At 47.7% G+C, this 22185-nt stretch overlaps 1 protein-coding gene across 1 annotated transcript; it reads right to left on the reverse strand.

Moving 5' to 3' along the window:
* Window positions 1-14951: 14951 nt before the first annotated feature.
* On the reverse strand, window positions 14952-21097 carry SPC24 (SPC24 component of NDC80 kinetochore complex). Its single transcript, XM_047777105.1, has 5 exons — window positions 20788-21097; window positions 16388-16532; window positions 16137-16241; window positions 15928-16004; window positions 14952-15172 (listed from the first exon to the last, which is right to left on the reverse strand). Exons 1-5 carry the CDS (start codon window positions 21023-21025, stop codon window positions 15066-15068), a joined length of 672 nt encoding a protein of 223 aa, XP_047633061.1. The 5' UTR covers window positions 21026-21097; the 3' UTR covers window positions 14952-15065.
* Window positions 21098-22185: the final 1088 nt, after the last annotated feature.

Consider the following 22185-nt stretch of genomic DNA (forward strand, 5'->3'; position numbering starts at 1 on the left):
GGCCAGATCCATGGGTGTTGGGGTGTCAAGACAGCTATGCTATAGTCCACCTCAGTCCCCTGCACCCCCTTTCTCCTGTGCATCCCAGCTCTACCTGAGCCTAAGCCTTTTTTTTTTTTTTTTTTTTTTTTGGCCAAGCCCTTGGCATGTGGAAGTTCCTAGGCCAGGGATCAAAGGCACACTACAGCAATGACCCAAGCCACTGCAGTGACAATGCTGGATACTTAACCCGAGCCTGGGCCTTGAGGGCATTTCAGACCCTGGTCTTAGGACATAGCAGTCAAGCCACAAACAGTTCTGCCGTATCACCTGAAGAAGTTGAGAACACAGCAGGTCATTGGGTAGAAATAGCCTTAATACAGAGGTCTAAGCATAAAAGACTGAATGGGACAAACCATAAGAAGATGCCACCTCACACCAGTTAGGATGGCTGTCATAAAAAAACAAAACCCAGGAGTTCCCTGGGAGCCTAGTGGCTAAGGATTCAGCATTGTCTCTGTTCTGGATCAGGTTTGATGCCTGGCCTGAGAACGTCCACATGCCTTGGGCAGGGCCAAACAATAAATAGGAGTTCCTGCTGTGGCACAGCGGGTTAAGGATCCAGCATCGTGGCAGCTGTGGCACAGGTCACAGCTGTGGCTCATATTAGATCCCTGTCCCAGGAACTTCCATATGCTGACGCTGTGGCCAAATAAATGAATAAATAAAATACAGAAGACAAGAAGTGTAGGTGGGGAGGTGGAGAAATTGGAACCTTCGTGCACTGTTGGTAGGAATGCAAAATGGTGCAGGTGTGATGGAACAGTATGGCAGTTCCTCAAAAAATTAAAAATAGTACCTCCATAAATTTTTAAAATTAAAAATAGGACTATGGGCAGTTCCCTTCGTGGCTCAATAGTTAACAAACCCAACTAGGATCCATGAGGATGCGGAGTCAATCCCTGGCCTGGCTCAGTGGGTTAAGGATCCAGTGTTGCCATGAGCTGTGGTGTATGTCGCAGACTTGGCTTGGATCCTGCATTGTTGTGGCTGTGGTGTAGGCCGGCAGCTACAGCTGTGATTCAACCCCTCGTCTGGGAACCTCCACATGCAGCGGTGCAGCCCTAAAATAGAAAAAAAAAAAAAATAGAACTATGACGGGATTAAGATGGTGGAGTAGAAGGACTGGAGCTCAATTACTCTCCTAATAGCAACAAAATTACAACAAACTGCTGAACAACCTTCAACAAAATAGTCTACAAACTATTAAAAAATATATCCTACTCCAGAAGACAAAGGTGAGGCCACACTGTGAGACCTAGGAGGGGCATTTACAGGATAAAGCAACCCCATACCCATTGGCTGGGTGGTCCACAGACTGGAAAGTAACTATATCAAAGAGGCTCGCCCAAGGGAGTGAGAGTTCTGAGCCCCAAGTCAGGTTCCCACGCCTGGGGATCTGACATTGGGGAGAGGAGCCTCCAGAGCATTTGGCATTTGAGGGCCAGTGGGGCTTGTGTGCAGGAGCTCCACAGGACTGGGGGAAACGGAGACTCCACTCTTGAAAGGCACACACAGGCTTTCATGTGCACTGGGTCCCAGGGAAAAGCAGAGACTCCATAGGAATCTGGGTCAGACCTGACTGTAGTTCTTCGAGGATCTCATGGGAAAAATAGGGAGTGACTGTGGCTCATTGTGGGGGAGGGACATGGAAGCAAAGATCTTAGGAATAATCATCAGCATGAGTTCCTCTAGAGGTGACCATTTTGGAAAAATCGGGGAGTTCCCGTCGTGGCGCAGTGGTTAATGAATCCAACTAGGAACCATGAGGTTGCAGGTTCGGTCCCTGCCCTTGCTCAGTGGGTTAACGATCCGGCGTTGCCGTGAGCTGTGGTGTAGGTTGCAGACACGGCTCGGATCCCGCATTGCTGTGGCTCTGGCATAGGCCAGCAGCTACAGCTCTGATTCAACCCCTAGACTGGGAACCTGCATGTGCTGTGGATGTGGCCCTAGAAAAGACGAAAAAAAAAAAAACGAATAATTGAGGTGAAAGATTAGTGGAAATCATTGATGCAGAACTGAAGAGAGAAAAAAGAATGAAGAAATGAAGACAGTGTAAGAGAACTCTGAGACAATGTTAAATGCACAAAGATCCATGTTTACAGGGGTGCCAGAAGAAGAAAGAGAGATAGGGCCAGAGAAAATATTTAGAGATAATAGCTGAAAACTTCCTTAACATGGGAAAGGAATCCCTCACTCAAATCCAAGAAGCATAAGCAGCATATAAAATAAACCCAAAGAGGAACACCCCCAAGACACAGATTAATCAAATTACCAAAATTAAAGACAAAGATAAAATATTGAAAGTAGCTAAGGAAAAGAAATAAATAACATACAAGGGAACCCTGATAAAGTTATCGGCAGATTTTTCATCAGAAACTCTGCAGGCCAGAAGGGAGTGGCATGATATACTTAAAGTGATGAAAGGGAAAAAACCTCCAACCAAGATTACTCTATCCAGCAAAGCTCTCATCAAATTTGAAGTAGAAATCAAAATCTTCACAGACAAGCAAAAGATAAGAGATTTCAGCACCACTAAACCACTTTACAACAAATACTAAAAGAACTTCTCTAGGTGGAAAAGAAAAGGCCACAGTGAGAAAAATATCACAAATGACAAGGCTCACCAGTAAAGGCATACATATAGTAAGGGTAGGAAATCATTCACACACAAATATGCTACCAAAACCAGAAATTGTGAGAAGAGAAGGGTACAAATACAGGATACTGGAGATGCACTTGCAATTAAGAGACCAACAACTTAAAGCAATCTCGTATATATAGACTTGTAACAAAACTTCATGGTAACTGCAAACCAAAAATCTACAATAGATATACACACAAATAAAAAAAAGCAATCCAAACACAGCACTAAAGATAGTCATCAAACCACAAGAGACGAGAACAAGAGAAGGGAAGAAAAGTGACCAACAATTAATAAAATGGCAATAAGAACATATATATCAATAATCACCTTAAATGTAAATAGACTAAATGCCCAACCAAAAGACATAGACTGGCTGAATGGATACAAAAACAAGATCCATATATATGCTGTCTTCAAGAGATCCACCTCAGTTCTAGGGACACATACAAATCGCAACTGAGAGGATAGAAGAAAATATCCATGCAAATGGAAATCAAAAGAAAGCTGGAGTAGCAATGCCCTTATCAGGCAAAATAGACATTAAAATAAAGAATACTATAAGAGACAAAGAAGGACATTACATAATGATCAAAGGATCAATCCAAGAAGAAGAAGATATAACAATTGTAAATATATATGCACCCCACATAGGATCACCTCAATATATAAGGCAACTGCTAACAACCTTAAAAGGAGAAATTGACAATGACACAATAATAGCAGGGGACTTTAACCCTTCTTACAGAAATGGACAGATCATCCAGACAGAAAATCAGCAAGGAAACACAAGCCCTAAATGATGCATTAGACCCGATGGGCTTAATAGATATTTATAGAACATTCCGTTAAAAAGCAGCAGAATATATATTTTCTCAAGTGCGCACAGAACATTCTCTGGGATAGATCACATTCTGGGCCACAAATCAAGTCTCAGTAAATTGAAGAAAACTGAAATCACATCAAGCATCTTTTCTGACCACAACACTATACAACTGAAATCAACAAGAAGAAAAAAGCCTGCAAAACACACAAACATGTGGAAACTAGACAACATGCTACTAAACAACCAAAGAATCACTGAAGAAATCAAAGAGGAAATTAAAAAATACCTAGAAGCAAATGACAACAAAGACACAACAATCCAAAACCTATGGGATGCAGCAAAAGCAGTTCTAAGAGGGAAATTTATAGCAATATAAGCCTACTTCAGAAAACAAGAAAAATCTCAAATAAACAACTTAACTTTACACCTAAAGGAACTAGAGAAAGAACAGACAAAACCCAAAGTGAGCAGAAGGAAAGAAATCATAAAGATCAGAGCAGAAATGAAGTAGAAATGAAGAAAACACAGAAAAAAATCAATGAAACCGAAAGCTGGTTCTTTGAAAAGAACAAAATTGATAAACCCTTAGCCAGACTCATCAAGAAAAAAAGAGAGAGGACTCAAATCAATAAAATTTAGAAATGAAAAAGGAGATGTTACAACGGACATCACAGAAATACAAAGGATAATAAGAGACTATTACAAGTAACTATATTTCAATAAAATGGGCAACCTAGAAGAAATGGACAAATTCTTAGAAAAGTATAAGAGTACTTGCAAGAGTAAACCAAGATGAAATAGTAAGGATGAATGGCCCAATCACAAGTACTGAAATTGAAACTGAGATTTAAAAACTTCCAAAAAAACAAAAGTCTGGGACTAGATGGCTTCACAAGCAAATTCTATCAAACATTTAGAGAAGAGTTAACACCTATCCTTCTGAAACTATTCCAAAAAACTGCAGAAGGAACACTCCCAAACTCACTCTATGAGGCCACCATCACCCTGATACCAAAACAACACAAAGATACCATAAAAAAAGAAAATTACAGGCCGATATCACTGATGAACATAGATGCAAAAGTCCTCAGCAAAATACTAGCAAACCAAATACAACAATACATTAAAAGGATTATACATCATGATCAGGTGGGATTTATCCCAGGGATGAAAGGAGTTTTCAAAATCTGCAAATCAATCAGTGTGATATACCACATTAACAAACTGAAGAATAAATACCATATGATCCTCTCAATAAATGCAGAAAAAGCTTTTGACAAAATCCAACACCTATTTCTGATAAAAACCCTCCAGAAAGTGGGCATAAAGGGAACTTAACTCAATATCATAAAGGCCATAAATGATAAACTCACAGCTAACATCATTCTCAATGGTGAAAAGCCAAAAGAATTCCTACTAAGATAAGCAACAAGACAAGAATGTCCACTCTTGCCAATACTACTCAACACAGTTTTGGAAGTCCTAGCCATGACAATGAGAGAAGAAAAAGAAATTAAAGGAATCCAAATTGGAAAGGAAGAAGTAAAACTATCCCTGTTTGCAGATGACATGATACTATACCTAGAAAATCCTAAAGACATTACCAGAAAACTGGTAGAGCTCATCAATGAATTTGGTAAAGTTTCAAGATACAAAATTAATACACAGAAATCAACTTCATTCCTATATACTAACAATGAAAGATCGGAAAGAGAAATAGGGAAACAATCCCATTTACCACCACATCAAAAAGAATAAAATACCTAGGAATAAACCTACCTAATGAGACAAAAGTTCTGTACTCTGAAAATTATAAGACGCTGATGAAAGAAATCAAAGATGACACAAACAGATGGAAAGATATACCATGCTTTAGGATTGGAAGAATCAATATTGTCAAAATGACTATACTGCCAAGGGCAATCTACAGAGTCAATGCATTCCCTATCAAATTACCAATGGCATTTTTACAGAACTAGAACAAAGTTTGGAAGCACAAAAGCCCCAGAATAGCCAAAGCCATCCTGAGAAAGAAAAATGGAGCTGCAGGAATCAGGCTCCCTCACTTCAGACTATACTGCAAACCTACAGTCATCAAGACAGAATGGTACTGACACAAAGACAGAAATATAGATCAGTGGAACAGGATAGAAAGCCCAGAATTAAACTGACGCGCCTATAGTCAACAAATCTATGACAGAGGAAGCAAGAATATACAATGGAGAAAAGACAGCCCCTTCAATAAGTGGTGCTGGGAACACTGGACAGCTACATGTAAAAGAATGAAATTAGAACACTCCCTAACACCATACACAAAAATAAACTCAAAATGGATTAAAAACCTAAATATAAGACTGGATAGTATAAATCTCTTAGAGGAAAACATAGGCCAAACACTCTCTGACATAAACCACAGCAATAGCTTCTCAGATCCACCTCCTAGAATAAAGACAATTTAAAAAAAAAAAGGACCTAATTAAACTGAAAAGTTTTTCACAGCAAAGAAAACCCTAAACAAGACAAAAAGACATGGTGGGATTGTAAATTGGTGCAACCACTGTGTAAAGCAGTATGGAGATTCCTCAGAAAACTAAACATAGAACTACCATTTGATCCAGCAATCCCACTCCTGGGCATCTACCCAGAGAAAACCATGACTCGCAAAGACACATATACTCCGATGTTCATTGCAACAATTTACAATGGCCAAGACATGGAAACAACCCAAATGTCCATCGACGCAGGAGTGGATCAAGAAGATGTGGTACATATACACAATGGAATATTACTCAGCCATTAAAAAAGAATGAAATACCAGCATTTTTTGCAACATGGATGGAACTAGAAACTATCATGCTAAGTGAAGTCAGCCATCCAATGAGACACCAACATCAAATGCTTTCACTGACATGTGGAATCTGAAAAAAGGACAGACTGAACTTCTTTGGAGAACAGATGCTGACTCACAGACATTGAAAAACTTATGGTCTCGGGAGGAGACAGTTTGGGGGGTGGGGGGATGTGCCTGGGCTGTGGGATGGAAATCCTGTGAAATTAGATTGTTATGATCATTATACAACTACAGATGTGATAAATTCATTTGAGTAATAAAAAATAAAAAAATAAAAATAAAAACAACAACAACAACAAGACAACCCACAGTATGGGAGGAAACATTTGCAAATGAAGTGACTGACAAGGGATTAATCCCCAAAATATAAAAACACCTCCTGCAGCTCAATACCAAAAAAACAAAAAACTCCATTAAAAAATGGGCAGATCTAAATAGACAATTCTCTGAAGAAGACATACAGATTGCCAAAACACACATGAAAAGATGTTCAACATCACTAATTATCAGAGGAATGCAAATGAAAATGACTATGTAGTACCACCTTACACCAGCCAGAATGGCCATCATCAAAGAGACTACAAACAATAAATGTTGGAGAGGGTATAGAGAAAAGGGAATCTTCTTACACTGTCTGTGGGAATGTAAATTTGTGCGACCACTATGGAAAACAGTATGGAGATTCCTCACAGAACTAAAAAGAGAATTACCATTTGATCCAACAATCCCACTCCTAGACATCTATGCAGAGAAAACCCATGACTTGAAAAGATACATGTACTCCAATGTTCATTGCAGCACTATATACAATAGCCAAGACATGGAAGGAACCTAAATGTCCACTGAGAGAGGAGTAGCTAAGGAAGATGTGGTACATAAACACAATGGAACATTACTCAGCCATAAAAAGGAATGGAATAACGGCATTTGCAGCAACATGGATGGACCTGGAAATTATCATGCTAAGTGAAGTTAGACAGACACAAATGTTATATGCTATCACTTATATGTGGAATCTAAAAACAGGATACAATGAACTTCTTTGCAGAACAGAAACCGACTCAGAGACTTTGAAAAACTTACGGTTACCAAAGAAGACAGGTTGTGGGGGGAGGGATGGGAATGCTATAAAACTGGGTTATGATGATGCTTGTACAACTATAAATATATAAAACTGAGTTTTAAAAAAAAAGTTTACAACACCCAGACACCAAAATGGGTAACTTATTACCCTGTTGAAACCTTGTCAATTAGTACCAGTTCCCAATATTGAAATAACCTCATACCTGCAAGAGATCACATTAAAAAAAGAAAGAAAGAAAGAAAGAACTAGCAGAGTTCCCATTGTGCTGCAACAGGATTGGCAGCATCTCTGCAGCTCCAGGACACAGGTTCAATCCTTGGCCTGTCACAGTGAGTCAAAGGATCTGGTGTTGCTGCAGCTGTGGCTTAGGTCACAAATGCAGCTCAGATCTGATCCCTGACCTGGGAACTCCATATGCTGCAGGGAGGCCAAAAAAGGAAAAAGGAAAAAAAAAAAAAACAAAAAAAACAGGGAACTATCATGTGATCCAGCAGTTCCATTTCTGGGTATACAAACACAGAAGAATTGAAATCAGGGACCTAAATATTTGCACACCTGAGTTCATAGAATTATTTGCAATAGCCAAAGGTGGAAACAACCCACATGTCCATCCACAGGTGAAGAGGTAAAAAATAGGTGTATATATACAATGGAATATTTTTCAGCCTGAAAAAGAAAGAAAACTGGGACACGGGCTAAGACATGGAAAGATCTCGAGGTCATTGTGCTAAAGGGAAATCAGTCAGTTACAAAAAGATAACTACTGTCTGATTCCGCTTACATGAAGTCACTAGTGTAGTCAAATTCCTAGAGACAGAAAGTAGGACGGCGGGTGCCAGGGGCTGAGGGACAGGGATGGGGAGTTGGCAGGTAATCAGTACAGGCTTTCAGGTTTGCAAGAGGAAAGAGCTGGATGGATGGTGGGGATGGCGGCACAATGGGAGTGTGCGTAATGCCACTGAGCTGCAGCATGCTTTTTCTTTTTTGGCCACCTTGTGGCATATGGAATTCCCAGAGCAGGGATCAGATCTGAGCCATAGTTACTGCTGCTAGACAATGCCAGATCCTTAACCCACTGTGCCAAGCTGGGGATTGAACCTGCATCCCAGTGTCCCAGAGACACTGGAGATTCCATTGCCCCACAACTGGAACTCCTGCAACATGGTTTAGATGGTAAAGTTCAGGGAGTTTCCTCGTGGCTCAGGAGGTTAATAAGGATCCTGTGTTGTCAATGCAGTGGCTCTAGGCACTGCTGTGGCCCAGGTACGACCCCTGGCCCTAGGAACTTCTGCATGCAGCAGATGCAGCCAAAAAAATAAAGTTTATGTTATGTATATCAGACTACAACTGAGAATAATGCTAAATACTACTAAAACAAATAAATAAATAAAAAGACCAGATGCAGAAACAAGAAGTCATCCACAAATAACAGCAGAGGAAGATGCCCTGCTCCCGGAGCCCAGGAGCTGTGGGAACCTTGGAGACCGGTCCATGGCAGACTCAGGCCTCTCCCCACCTCCAGGACCCCTTCCACCAGTACTCTCCATGGGCTGAACCCAGCGGGACCTGTGAAATGGGGTTTCCCTGCCTTACAGGGTGGACTGAGAGATGGCAGTGATGGGCCCAGGAGCAAAGGACCTGGAGTGTGGGGCCAATGTGGGAAGAAAGAGCACATACTGGGCCAGGCGGCCTAGGTTGAGCTGGATGACCTTGGATCCATCAGAGCCTCAGTTTCCCCAAGTGAAGTGGCGGCGTTGCTGATCTCCACCTCCCCAGCTTGGCCAGTGCCAGGCGCTCTGGTGGAGAGAAGCACCAGGAGCCGCAGGGACTGTTATCTTTTCTGTGTCCACTGGGTGGCACTTCCTTCCTTCCTTCTGCCTTTTGTCCTGGGAAGGTTCCAAAATGCCTCTGGGGGCGAAAGCTGAGCAGACCGCACAGGAAGTGTCCGGGGCCTGCACACACGGACGGTCGATAATTGTTTGATTGACTGACTTCATGCTCAGCCGTGTGGCAAACTGGACAAATGAGCCTGAATGGCCAGGCACGCTGGCGGGGCCGAGGGTGCCGCCAGGGGCGGGTGGGGCAGAACTTAGGGGGTCCCCAGGTGAGGCAGAGTCTGGGAGAGGCCAGAGGTGATGGAAGCTTCTGGTCTCTGGCCTAGGCAATTTTCCATTAAGGGAGCGGGTAGTTACTGAAATCCTTCAGCAGGTACCCCCTTCATGGCACTGAGTGTGACACAGACACTCAGGATTAGAACCTCAGGACAAATAAGAGCAAACGCTTTTGGGGGGTTAACTCCTCTGCCGCCTAAGTAGGGGACAAGCCCAAAGCCCATTTTAGGGATGGGAAAATGGAGACTGGGTCACAGGGCTGGGCTCCTGCAATTCCTAGTGGGACCCAACCCCCATTTGCCTCTCTCCTCCAGGAGCCCGAGGGCGCGCGGGGGGGTGGGGGCAGCCTGGTGGTGGTCCTCTCTGTGCTCCAGTGGGGTCCCCTAGGGAAAGGTGTGAATGTCACTTGGAGCTGGTCGGTGGGCCCAGCCCCACAAAGGGGTGGGGAGTAGACTGGACCTAGAGAACAAGGTGCATGCATGAGGGACCCTGACCTCCCCCTCTCCACCGGCTCAACAGCTCTGGCCAGGACCGGCTGGACAGTGGGAGGAAGCTGCTCCCCCAAGCCTGTCGCCCCAACTCGTGTCCTCTGCCGCCCCCAGCCCAGCATCCGAAACCACAGCTGCCTGTGGTGAGTCAGGCTGGAGCCTGCTGGGCTGAGCCCAGGTCCGTGGGAGGGAAGGGGGGCAGGGAGAGAGGGAGGAAAGGGGGGGAGAGCTGTCCCCATGCCGGCCCCTCCCCTATCTGAGCCCTCTCCCCTCCCCCAGGAAGTGAATTCCCTTGTTGACGAAGGGATGAGAGAGCAGCTGAGAGTTGGAGTTTGAGCGGTCACTGGTCAGATCATCCACCCCACCAAGCAGGGCAGCACCGTGTGTCCGGGAGTGGAGGCCAGTGTGGGGACAGCCTCCAGGACTCCTGGGACCTGTCCTGCCTCCCCTCCAGGCAGCTCAGGTTTCAGCACTGAGTCCTGCCCTGGGTGAAGGGGCTCCTCCCCAGCACAGCTGCTCCGCTCACCCCTGCCTCCTCTCCCACACTGTACACATGGCTGTGAGTGGGATGGAGGGGGGAGCTTGGGGGTTCAGTGAGACTAGCCCCCTAGTCCACTGGGCTCTGCACCATGACGTGTGTCAAGAGGCCCCTGTCAGGCTTCCCTTTCCCCAAGCCCCAACTCTGGGGCCCCTCCCCAATCTGAAAATCCTCCTCGTGTCTCATTGAGGACTGCAGGCCTGGCATGATCCAGCCCTGTGGCCTTGTGGTCCTCTCCATGCTGGCCCCTTGGCTGCCCTTGAACACCTACCTTTTGCATTTACTGTTCCCCCTGCCTGGATCACTGTCTCCACAATTTTTTTTTTTTTGTCTTTTTCTAAGGCCACATCTGTGGCATATGGAGGTTCCCAGGCTAGGGGTCTAATCGGAGCTGAAGCCACCGGCCTACGCCATAGCCACAACAACTCCAGATCTGAGCCCCGTCTGCAACCTACACCACAGCTCACGGCAATGCTGGATCCTTAACCCACTGAGCAAGATCAGGGATTGAACTCGCAACCTCATGGTTCCTAGTCGGGAACTCCAGTCTCCACATTTTTATTCCCAGGGACTCTGGTCTATCTGGGCTCAAATGACTTCTCCCTCCCTGGGCCTCCCATAGAGGCATCACCCAAACAGTTACAGCTTTATCACTGAGATGATCTCAATCATAGGTCTGGGTTAAGAGTACAAGTTGTGGGGAGTTCCCGTCGTTGCTCAGTGGTTAACAAATCCGACTAGGAACCATGAGGTTGCGGGTTCGGTTCCTGGCCTTGCTCAGTGTGTTAAGGTTCTGGCGTTGCCGTGAGCTGTGGTGTAGGTCGCAGACGCGGCTCAGATCCTGCATTGCTGTGGCTCTGGTGTAGGCCGGCGGCTACAGCTCCGATTCAACCCCTAGCCTGGGAACCTCCATATGCCTTGGGAGCGGCCCAAGAAATGGCAAAAAGAGAAAAAAAAAAAAAAGAGAGAGAGAGTACAAGTTGTGGATCCAGCTCTAACGCGGGCTCTGCCACCCATCAGCTGTGAAACCTTCCACAAATAGCTTGCCATCTCTATGCCTGTTTGATCACCTGTAAGGACACTGGAAGCCAGCACATAGCATCTGCTCATGGCCTCCACTGGAGTGTGGCTCACGGTTACCCAGTACACACTTCTGAGTCAGCTGGGGAGGCTGGTACCTCCTGGTGCCTCCCTGAGAGTGGTCCAAGCACTGTCATGTCTGTGTCACTCCCCTGTGACCAGTTCTCCCAGCCTCGGCCCACCAAACTTGCCAGAGGTCTGCTTGAGAGGTTCAGCCTCTTGACTTCCACATACCCTTGGGAATTTTCCCCAGAAACACCAATAACTAATATAAGCACCAATCACCAATATGAGCACCACCAATATAAACCAGACTGGCCAGGTGTGTGGATATATGGCAACCGCTGATCACTGGTGATTTTAAAGTATCTAGAACTTGTTATTTATTTTGGTTTTTCATTGCCCAGTAGGTAGGTCTCCACCAAGCACACACCTGAGTTCCAGTCCTTGCTTGGTTTCCTTCTACCTGGGTGACCTGGGACAAGGGACAGGAGCCGCAGAGGCTGTGTCTCACCTGAAAAACCAAGATGCTCCTCCACAGACCCTAGGGCCCACTGGTGGGTTCAGCCTTCTAAGGTGTCACTGTCCTGCGACTTTGGGCAACTGACTGGACCAACCGAAGCTGTGCCTCAGTTTCTCCTCGTGGAAAATGGCTTCTCCCCACTGGCTTGGGATGGTGCTGGCCTGAGGGGGTGCAGGAGGAGGAGCGGGGGCGGGGGGGGGGAGGCAGCGCATGGGGTCAGGTCTTAGTGCTGCAGGTGCAAGGCCTTGGTTCCTCAATTACCTCTGGGTTTGGGGGTTGCCAATCCTGCTCCCACCTCAACCAGGCTGGCCGAGTGCTCTGTGGGCTCCTGGCTGGCCTCCAAAATTTGGGAAAGAGCTGGTGGCCACTGATAGGTCGTTTCTCGGAGGAAGAGCAGGCAGGGGCGGGGGTGGGGGTGCAGGCTGGAGGCCACAGGGCCAAGGCGGTCCGGGCATCCGGCCAGCGCTGGGCAGTGAGTCAGGGCCCAGGCATGTGGAGGGCCAGGCCTCTCCCAGCCCCTGTGAGCTCAGCACCTCCCTGAACCCGCCCGCTGGGCCCCGCTGCGTTCTTAACCCACTTGCTCACTCCTTGGGCCAGTTGCGGGGGCTGCCTGGGGAGACAGGGACATGGCCCCTCTGAACCTGGGTCTGTGCAGCCTCCCTCAAGCAACCTTCTTCTACTTGGGGACACGGGGCTTCAGGCGGGCAACGCCTCCTGTGTCCTTCCCAGAACAAAGTGAGGTGATTGCTTGAGGCAGGGGAACAGGCCCATGGGGATTAGCCTGGGCCTGTAACTTCACCCACCCAATACTTGCTTTCTCTCCCAGGGACTCTGCCCAAAAGTCTGAGGGTGGTACACCTCTCTGCCTGCCCCAGGACCCTCAGCTGAGCCAGGTCTACTAGGGTGGGGGGCTGGGAGGGGGAAGCATTCATGCAGGGGAGCCAGTGGAGGCTGGCTCTGTCAGCAGGAATGGCCATCAAGGTGACAGCAGCCCTTCAGGTGACTTTGGTGGATGACTGACTGGTTCCTGGTCAAGGCTGCAAGGCAGGTGGGCTGCCATGTGTGTGGCCCTCCCAGCATTGTTGTGACAAGGGTGTATTCTTGGCATATGCCAAGAATATGGATATCAGGATGGAAGCCAGATATCCTACTACCTCCAGGATAGCCCACACCAGACAGAGCGGCCTGGCCACAACGTCACAAAGGCAGAGGCAGGAATATCCTGGTCTAGGTCAAGGCTTTTGTCCTTTGGAGGCCAAGGGTACAAATGAGGGGTTCTGCTTCTTCTTCGCATCATAAAAAACTCTGCCAACCTTGAAAATGAAAACAACCCAAGGAGGCTTATGTGACCCTTTCCTTGAATATGTAAAGCCAAGGCCCTTAGCATAAAAGCAGCACCTCTCAAGTTCTTCTGGGAATTTTTCTTTGTGAGCCAGATGGACTGGGACTTCTTACAATTTTAGAGAGATGAACCCCTTTTTAGAGCCCAATAGGCAGGATTCATTACCCTAGGACCTCCGAGAGACACCAGAAGGGCCTGTTTTTAGTGTCCACTTGATGTACTCAGGTGCTGCTAGAACTTACTCTTCTCTCTGCCTCGAATGTCCCTCTCTGATCAAAAAACATGAATTGTACTTATTGTAAGTTGTACAGACGTGTACAAAACCCAATACCCAGAGGCTGATGTAACTAAAAAATCTAGGGCTTCAGGCAAAGCTGTATCCAGGAGGCACCTGCTATCAACAGGACCCTACTTCTCACTCTCTACCCTTAGGCAGGCAGGCAGGCAGGCTGGCCACAAGCTCCCCACTCTTAGCAGTTCCTCAGTCACTGAGGATGGGGGTTAGGTGACCACATCGATTGGCTGGCCCAAGCCTCAGTTGCATGCTGAATCAGTTAGGGTTTACTTTGTCTGTTTGCGATAGAAAAACCAAAATAACACACACATACATGATAGTTCAGCTCCCGGCCCCAAAGATGTCCGGCATTGATACCTGGCTCCACTATCATCAGGGAACTAGGCTCTTGTCGTCCCTAAAGGATTGCTACCCTCCTGGCACTACAGCTGCCAGGGCTCCAGCCATCACAACACCCGAATTCCAGAAAACAGAGGGAAAGAGTACACTCCCTTGCCTTTTAAGGATCCTCCTAGAAGTCACACACAGCACTTCCTTTTACATTTCACTGTCTTGAATTTAACTGCAAGGGAGGCTGGGAAATGTTGTTTTGACTAGGCAGCTAAAAAGATTTCCTCACCAGAAAACGAATTCAGGGGGGCCACCAGTGGTCTCTGACACACACAGCCCACCCTGGAGCCAGGCACGGGCCTCTATACATCCCATAACGTAATCTCTTAGCATAACTGCTGCCCCCACCCTCTGGGGCAGGCCCCTTGCCTGGCCGGAGAGCCCTGGACTCTAGCTCAAGGGTGGATCACTTTTGACTCCTCCTTTGGCTGAAGGGATCCCTGTCATCGTCAACTTGTCTCAGGTACCCAGCACAGTTATGGGCATGCAGCGGCCCTCAGAGAATGAGTGAATAAAAAGCGCTAAACTTGAATCACAGATGAGGAAGACCTGGAATTTGTCATCAGATACTACAGTGTCATTTGTATGTGTTGCCACAGATGTGAAGTCATAGGCCTGGCACAGTCGAGTCAGTTCCCTTTGATTACCTAGCCGAGGCCAGTCCAGCATCTGAGGCCAAAGTCAAGAGCAGGGAACAGGGGGAGAAATCCAGTTTAAAAAACAAACAAACAAAAACAACCTCATTTGTGTATAAACATTTAATTTTAAGCTGATCTCACCACCAAGGCACCGACCGCCCACCACGGCTGATTCTACTGTGTAGGACTGTTAAGACACAGTCGAGAGGCTCCTGGCTACCACTCCGTGTCCACCAAGCTCCAGAGATAGTCGCTGATGAATTTCTTGGAGAGTTGGGTGCTGTCCAGGTGGATGGGCTGGGCAATGCTGGGGCCGTGATGGACTGAGGACACAGATGTAAGGAAACCCAGCACACGGCCAACCCCCTCGACAAAAGGATACTGCCTCTGAAATGTTATTATTAAGACAGAGACTGAAACGAATTTTCATTAACAAAAAGTTGAATTCTGAGAATTCACTGTCTTTGTTTAAAAACTGTGGTAAACTAGATACATTATATTTACCACCTTAAACTTTTTTTTTTTTTTTCCTTTTCTAGGGCCACCTCCTGCGGCATATGGAGGTTCCCAGGCTAGGGGTCAAATTGGAGCTATATCCCCCGGCCTACGCCAGAGCCATAGCAACGTGAGATCCAAGCCAAGTCTGCGACCTACACCACAGCAATGCTGGATCCTTAACCCAATGAGCGAAGCCAGGGATCGAACCTGCAACCTCAGGGTTTCTAGTCGGATGCATTAACCACTGAGCCACAAGAGGAACTCCTGTTTTTATTATTTTATTTTTTTGCTTTTTGGGGCCGCACCCTCAGCATGTGGAAATTCCCAGGCTAGGGGCTGAACTGGAGCTACAGCTTCTGGTCTACACCATAGTTCACAGCAATGCCGGATCCCTAACCCACTGAGCGAGGCCAGGTATCAAACCCACATCCTCATGAGTACTAGTCAGATTCGTTTCCACTGTGCCACAACAGGAACGCCCTCAATTTTTTTTTTTTTTTTAACGATCTATCGTGGTGTCTGCACCATTTAACATGCCCACCAACGGTGCACAGAGCTCCACTTTCTCCACAAAGGATACTGCCTTTGATCATCCCTGGCTCACACTCATAATCCCACTCAATTTTACTTATTCGGCGATAAAGTTGAGCTACATACCTGTGTGAGAAGATGAAAAAAGAAAAGGAGAAGAAAAGGAAGTTACTCCAGCACTGACGCCAACAAAGAGCTGCAGGCTGTGCACACACATGCACACACACACTGACACACAAACGTGCTCCGTGGACCTACACGGCTGAAGGGATGGTGACAGTGGTGTCTTCGTCGATCTCCCTCTCCTGTCTTTCGAGATCAGCCTCGATGTCTTTGAGTTCCTTCAACTCTCTGGTGAGCTGAGTAAAGCAGGCAGTTAAGGACCCCTTGCCTTGGAGGGAGAGCTGCCCGTGTGCTAACACCAAGCCTGGCGTGTTTTCCAGCGTGAACGAACACACCCCTTGGATGAAGCTGGGGCCCGGCCATTCCGAACATGCAGCAAAGGATATAGGAGGCTGGCCTTCAGCTGGGTGTCCTCCTCGCTGGCCCTCTGAAGCTCGGCTTCAAGCTGCTGCAACTGAGTGCCGCCCTGCTGTGCCTGCTCCTTTGCATCAAGAAGGCTCTGGGCCACCTCCTTCTCCGAGGTGAGGATCTCTGCGGGGGGTGTGGGGGGGGAGAGGTGTGCACCCCTCAACTCGGGCTCCCCCGGAGAGCCCTGGAGCAGAGGGTGGTTCATCTGCCTGCAGCCTCAAGGCTTCCACCGTTGGCCACGTTCTCATTTCTGCCTGTAGTTCCTGGACCCATCGTCCTATTGGCAAACGCCCACCAGAGAGTCCCACGTGGACCCTGCCTAAATGCTTCCATTTCACCGAATCACAGTTGAATCCACCCGAAGTAATAAAGTCTGGTCCTTCTTTGCACATCTGGTCTTTTTTTTTTTTTTTTTTAAAGGCTGTGCAGCTACCAGCCTATGCCACAGCCACAGCAATGTGGGTTCCAAGCCATCCACAACCTATGCCACAGCTTTCAGCAATGCCAGATCCTTACCCCAATGAGCATGGCTGGGGATCGAACCCGAATCCTCATGGATACTAGTCAGTTTCGTTTCTGTTGAGCCACAGTGGGAACTCCCGCATACCTAGTCTTAATTTATGAGGTCACTCTGCAACCTGTCACCTGAGCATCAAGCCTGGGACTCACTTTCCACATCCAGTTACCATCCAGCCTGGGGAGCTACACTCCTTCCTTGCGTTGATCCTACATCCCTCTAGGAGCACCCCAACAGCCTCCCTGCCGTGCCCTGCTTTGCTCTCCTGCTGCCAAATCTTTCTGCTCTCTGCCTTCAGAGGAGGTTTTAGAGGCCAAATGTCAAACCACTCCCCTGCTCAAAGATCTCCCATGGCTCCCAGTGTCTCCAGGATAAGGTCCAGGTCTCTCTGGGTACCTTCACCATCCTTGCCAACCTTTCTCCATACTCTTCACCCCCACCGTGTGATCTTCCCTCTGCTCTGCTACAAAGCTGCCTCATCGCTCTGCAAACATGCCACATTTTTTGGTCCTGGGCCTCCACCTGCCTGTCCTCCAGGGATGTCCCTGACCAATGGGGACACAAGCCCTCAAGCCCTCCTGGGTAATGCCTGACTCAGGTGGCTGGACACTCTCCTCTCCCTCCTGGGGCAGGACTGTACTTCCAGAACAGCCCCTATCACAGTGGACCATTTATTTCTTGTCTTTCTTCTTCAAATCAGAGATTGCGTCTTAAATTCACCACAGATCGCCAGTAGCTACTCAGAATAAACACATTTTGAACAAGGCATCCAAAAAGATCAAAAACACCTTAAAAAGGTTACTGTGTTCCTTCCCGTAGAGTCAGAGAAACCTGCCAACTCAGAGAAGGCACATATGAAAATGCTTCTCAAAGGACCGGTGTTTAAATGTTTACAAACATATTAATTTTTAATCAGAGCACTACATGTCAATAGTTGTGAAAAATTTAGCACACACACACACACACCCCTCTCTCTCTAAGCCTCTCCACCCTCTGAAGCAGCCACTTAAACTCTTCACTGTTTTCTCTGGCGTCAACGTTCATATTTCAAAATAATTTGCTTATGCTGCTATTTCTTGATCTGTCTGTGTTAGACAGTGCCTGCTGATTTCCTGTCAGGAGACCTGAGGGCCTGGATCTCTTACACAGCCTTCCTGCCCCTTCTGCATTTACCCTCAAAACAACAACCAAGCCTCCTGGGACCCTCCCTGGGGATGCTCTCTTCCCCGCCGGCTTTCCTTAGCACATATTCAGGTAACAACAGCTTCTAAGTGCCATGGGTGACCAGGGAGTCCTAACTCACTGAACTTTCACAACCCTCTGTGGGCGGAACACTGGCCCCCATTTGAGAGGCGATGAGCAGAAGCCCAAAGAGGTTCAGTGACTTGTCCACAGCACTTGACTCCAAAGCTGGGATCTGAACTGGATCCAGCCCCCCCCATCCGCCCCGCTTTTCTTTTTTTGCCTTTTTTTTTTTTTGCTGCACTTGTGGCATATGGAGAGTCCCAGGCTAGGGGTCTAAACGTAGCTACAGCTATTGGCCTACACCACAGCCACAGCAACACCAGATCCGAGCCGCATCTGTGACCTACACCACAGCTCACAGCAACGCCAGATCCTTAACCACTGAGCGAGGGCAGGGATCAAACCTGCAGCCTCATGGTTCCTAGTCGGATTTGTTTCCACTGCGCCACAACGGGAACTCCTGAACCGAATCCTTTTGATCAAAGCCTCAGCTCCCTACAACACTGACTCTTGTCTCCCTGACCCAAAACCATCCATTCTGCTGAAACCCAGACAAGCTGGATTATGCTGATGGGGGAGTTGATGGAGAGGGAGAGGAGGAAAGAAAGGAGAAGAAGGGGGGAGGAAAAGAGAGCAGAAGACCTTGACCAGGACCTCCATCATGCTTAGACTAACATGCAAACTCCTCCTGGGGGCTCACAGGCCTGGCAAGGTCTGGTTGCTGCTGACCTCATTTTCTACTGCTTTCTCCTGGGTCTCCAGGCTCATTCACGCCTCACAACCTTCGCACCGACAGTCCCCTGGGCCTAAAACACTGTTCCCTGAGCCACTGCATGGCTAGCTCCCAGGTCATTCATATCTCAACCCAAAGGGCACCCCCTTATAGGGTAAAAAGGCATTACAAACCCCTGGCACTGAAACCGCAGTGGAAAACTAGAGGAGAGTTTCTCAAAAAAATTAAATATCAAATTCCCATCTGATCCAGCATTTCTACTTCTGGGAAAATACAAAAAAGAATCAAAAACAGGGACTGAAGGAGATATTTATACACCCACGTTCACAGCAGCATTATTCACAATAGCCAAGGGGTGGAAGCAACCCAAGTGTCCATTGACGGATGAATGGATAAATAAAATGTGGTGTATCCATAATATCCATATAATGGAATATTGGACATGATGGGGGTGATGGTTGTACAACAATGTGAATGTATTTAATGCCACTGAACTGCACACTTTAAAATAGTCAAAATGGTAAATCTTACATTATGTCAACTTTAGCACTCGTGCACGCGCGCACGCGCACACACACACACACGTCTGTAGCCTTAAAAAACAATGGGAGTTCCCGTCGTGGCGCAGTGGTTAACGAATCCGACTAGGAACCATGAGGTTGTGGGTTCGGTCCCTGCCCTTGCTCAGTGGGTTAACAATCCGGCGTTGCCGTGAGCTGTGGTGTAGGTTGCAGACGCGGCTCGGATCCCGAGTTGCTGTGGCTCTGGCGTAGGCCGGTGGCTACAGCTCCGATTCGACCCCTAGCCTGGGAACCTCCATATGCCGCGGGAGCGGCCCAAGAAATAGCAACAACAAAAATTAAAAACAACAACAACAACAACAACGGAGTCCCTGCTGTGGTACGACAAGATGGATGATGTCTGTGCAGCGGCAGGGACGTGGGTTCGATCCCAGAAGGCACAGTGGGTAAAGGATCTGGTGTTGCTGCAGCTGCTGTGTAGGTTGCAAGTGAGGCTCAGATCTGATCCCTGGCCCGGGGAACTCCACATGCCATGGGCCAAAGAAAAACAAACAACAACAACAAAACCCCTGATGATGAGAAAAGCTGTAACAAGGGCATCCTCCCTCCCTCCCCTTTCAAAGGCACATTGCTGTGCAGACATCATCTCCATGAACCTCACTTTGATCCATTAAGGGCGGGGGGTGTATGCTATCAGCAGCCCCATTTCACAGATGAGGAGACTGAGGCTTAAGAAGGAAGCCACTGGATTGGGATCACATGAGTTAACAGCTGAACGCCTTAGCCCATCACCTCCTGACGAATTCATTCTTCTTTATCCCCTGGCCTCACCCCACCAGCCTATCAGCCCCCTCTTGCCCAAAAGATTCTGTTTGTTTAGTTCCCTGCTGTCCCCCCAGGCCTGGCACTCTGCCTGGACACAGCAGGTGCTCAGTAAAACATCTGAACAACCTCAGCAGAAAGATACGGACTATTGTCACAACCATTTTGAGAAACAGATATGGCGAGGTTAAGGCAGTCATCTCAAATCTCACAGCTGGAAAGTCGAGAGATGGCGCTTTGACACCCGAGCTCCAATTCAAACCCTGAGTCCCCCAGCTGTTCACGGAGCGCTCAGAAGTAGGCCAGACCCTGCGAGCTCTTATATTCACCATTAAACCCCTGGGAGGTGGCTGTTGTCCTGAAGCCCATTTCACAGGTAGGGAAACGGAGGCTCAAAAGGAAGGGCGCTCACCCGCCGGTCGCACGAGGAACTACGGAAGGGGATGGGGGCGCCAAGAATGGAAAGGGTTCGAGGCTGGCCTGGCCGCCCCTCCCATCACGCGGGTTCCGGCTGCCCCCCGCCCCCTACCCGACCCTCACCTCGCAGCCGCTGCTCGGCGCCGTCTTGCGTTTCCAGCAGCCGCTCCACCATCTGCTCGTGGCGCCCCAGCAGCCGCCGTTGCTGCGCCTCAGCGCGGTTGGCGCCCAGCAGGCTCAGCAGCCCCTGGCTCACCTCTTCCATGTCCCGGAAAGCCGCCATGACTACATCAGGACCAATCCCGCGCAAATTTAACAGCCCTATAAGTCCCGCCTCCTTTCCGGAAATCCCAGTTTCCATTGGGTTAATCACAGGTCAATCGTTAGCGAAAAAGGGCGGCCGAATCCTCTTGTCAGTCATCGTCTGGAGCCAGTCTGCGCGGAGGAGGGGAGCCGCCGGAGCTTTGCCTGATGCGCCTGCGCACGCTGTTTTTTTTTTTCTCAGGTCCAGGGTCTATCGTGCGCAGGGCAAGATTCTTCGGGTGAAGCAGTGAACGGAGTCTCTTGGAGCTGTGGTGTGTGCGTGGGATTCTCACAGTAAACATCATAAATAAGTAAATCTTATATGAGGCTGCGTAGCAAAGTGGAGTCTTTAACCAGATGTATTGGGTTCCAATCCCAGATTTACCACTTACTAGCTGTATTGCTCTGGACACATTGCTTCATCCCTCTGCATGAAGGGATGCATGAAGGGATGCATGCGGAAGAAAGCAAAATGGGAATCATCATGGTGCCTACTTAAGAGTTGTCGTGACACTTTAATGAGATCAGTGCCTGGTATTCAGCATATGCTTTATATGTATATAAAACATAGAAAGCTATTGGGTGGGGAGTTCTCTTCATGGCTCAGCGGTTAGCGAACCAACTAGGATCCTGAGAATGTGGGTTCGATCCCTGACCTCACCCAGTGTGTTAAGGATATGGCATTGCCCTGAGCTGTGGTGTAGGTCGCAGACGCAGCTTGGATTCTGCATTGCTGTGGCTGTGGTGTAGGCCAGCAGCTACAGCTCCAATTCCACCCCTAGCCAGGGAACCGCCATATGCCACAGGTGCATCCCTTAAAGAAAGAAAAAGCAAGCAAGCAAGTAAACTAGTGGATGAGGTGTCTAACTGGGCAGGGTTCCTGTAGAAAAAAGACAAACTTTTCACTGCTGTGATGTGTCCTTCAAATGAGGTGAAGAAATCAATCCAGCAGGTCATGACCAACATTTTCTACAAAACAATGGGAAAAACAACAACAATGAGTTGTGTGTAGAGAGCTAAATATTGTTTTGGGAAATGCCAAACATTTGTCTACTGGGTGTGGCAGATCCTATTTTCCAAAAAATGGCTACAGGAATAGTTCCAACTTTGCCACTCCCTGTGAATAGGCAGGCTCTAATTCTGCCCATGAACTTGAGCAGAACTTTGTGCGACAAACAATATGGCAGAAGGGACATTGTGTGATTTCTAAGCCTAAAC

The sequence above is a fragment of the Phacochoerus africanus genome, chromosome 4 (assembly GCF_016906955.1).
Source record: "Phacochoerus africanus isolate WHEZ1 chromosome 4, ROS_Pafr_v1, whole genome shotgun sequence".
Lineage (NCBI taxonomy): Eukaryota > Metazoa > Chordata > Mammalia > Artiodactyla > Suidae > Phacochoerus > Phacochoerus africanus.

Coding starts and splice junctions, on each gene's coding strand:
- SPC24 (XM_047777105.1), bottom strand. CDS start 21,025: ATGGAAACTGGGATTTCCGGAAAGGAGGCGGGACTTATAGGGCTGTTA. Junction 16,242..16,387: donor CAGCTGAAGGCCAGCCTCCT/ATATCCTTTGCT, acceptor TGCCTGCTTTAC/TCAGCTCACCAGAGAGTTGA. Junction 16,005..16,136: donor GTCACCATCCCTTCAGCCGT/GTAGGTCCACGG, acceptor CTTCTCACACAG/GTATGTAGCTCAACTTTATC.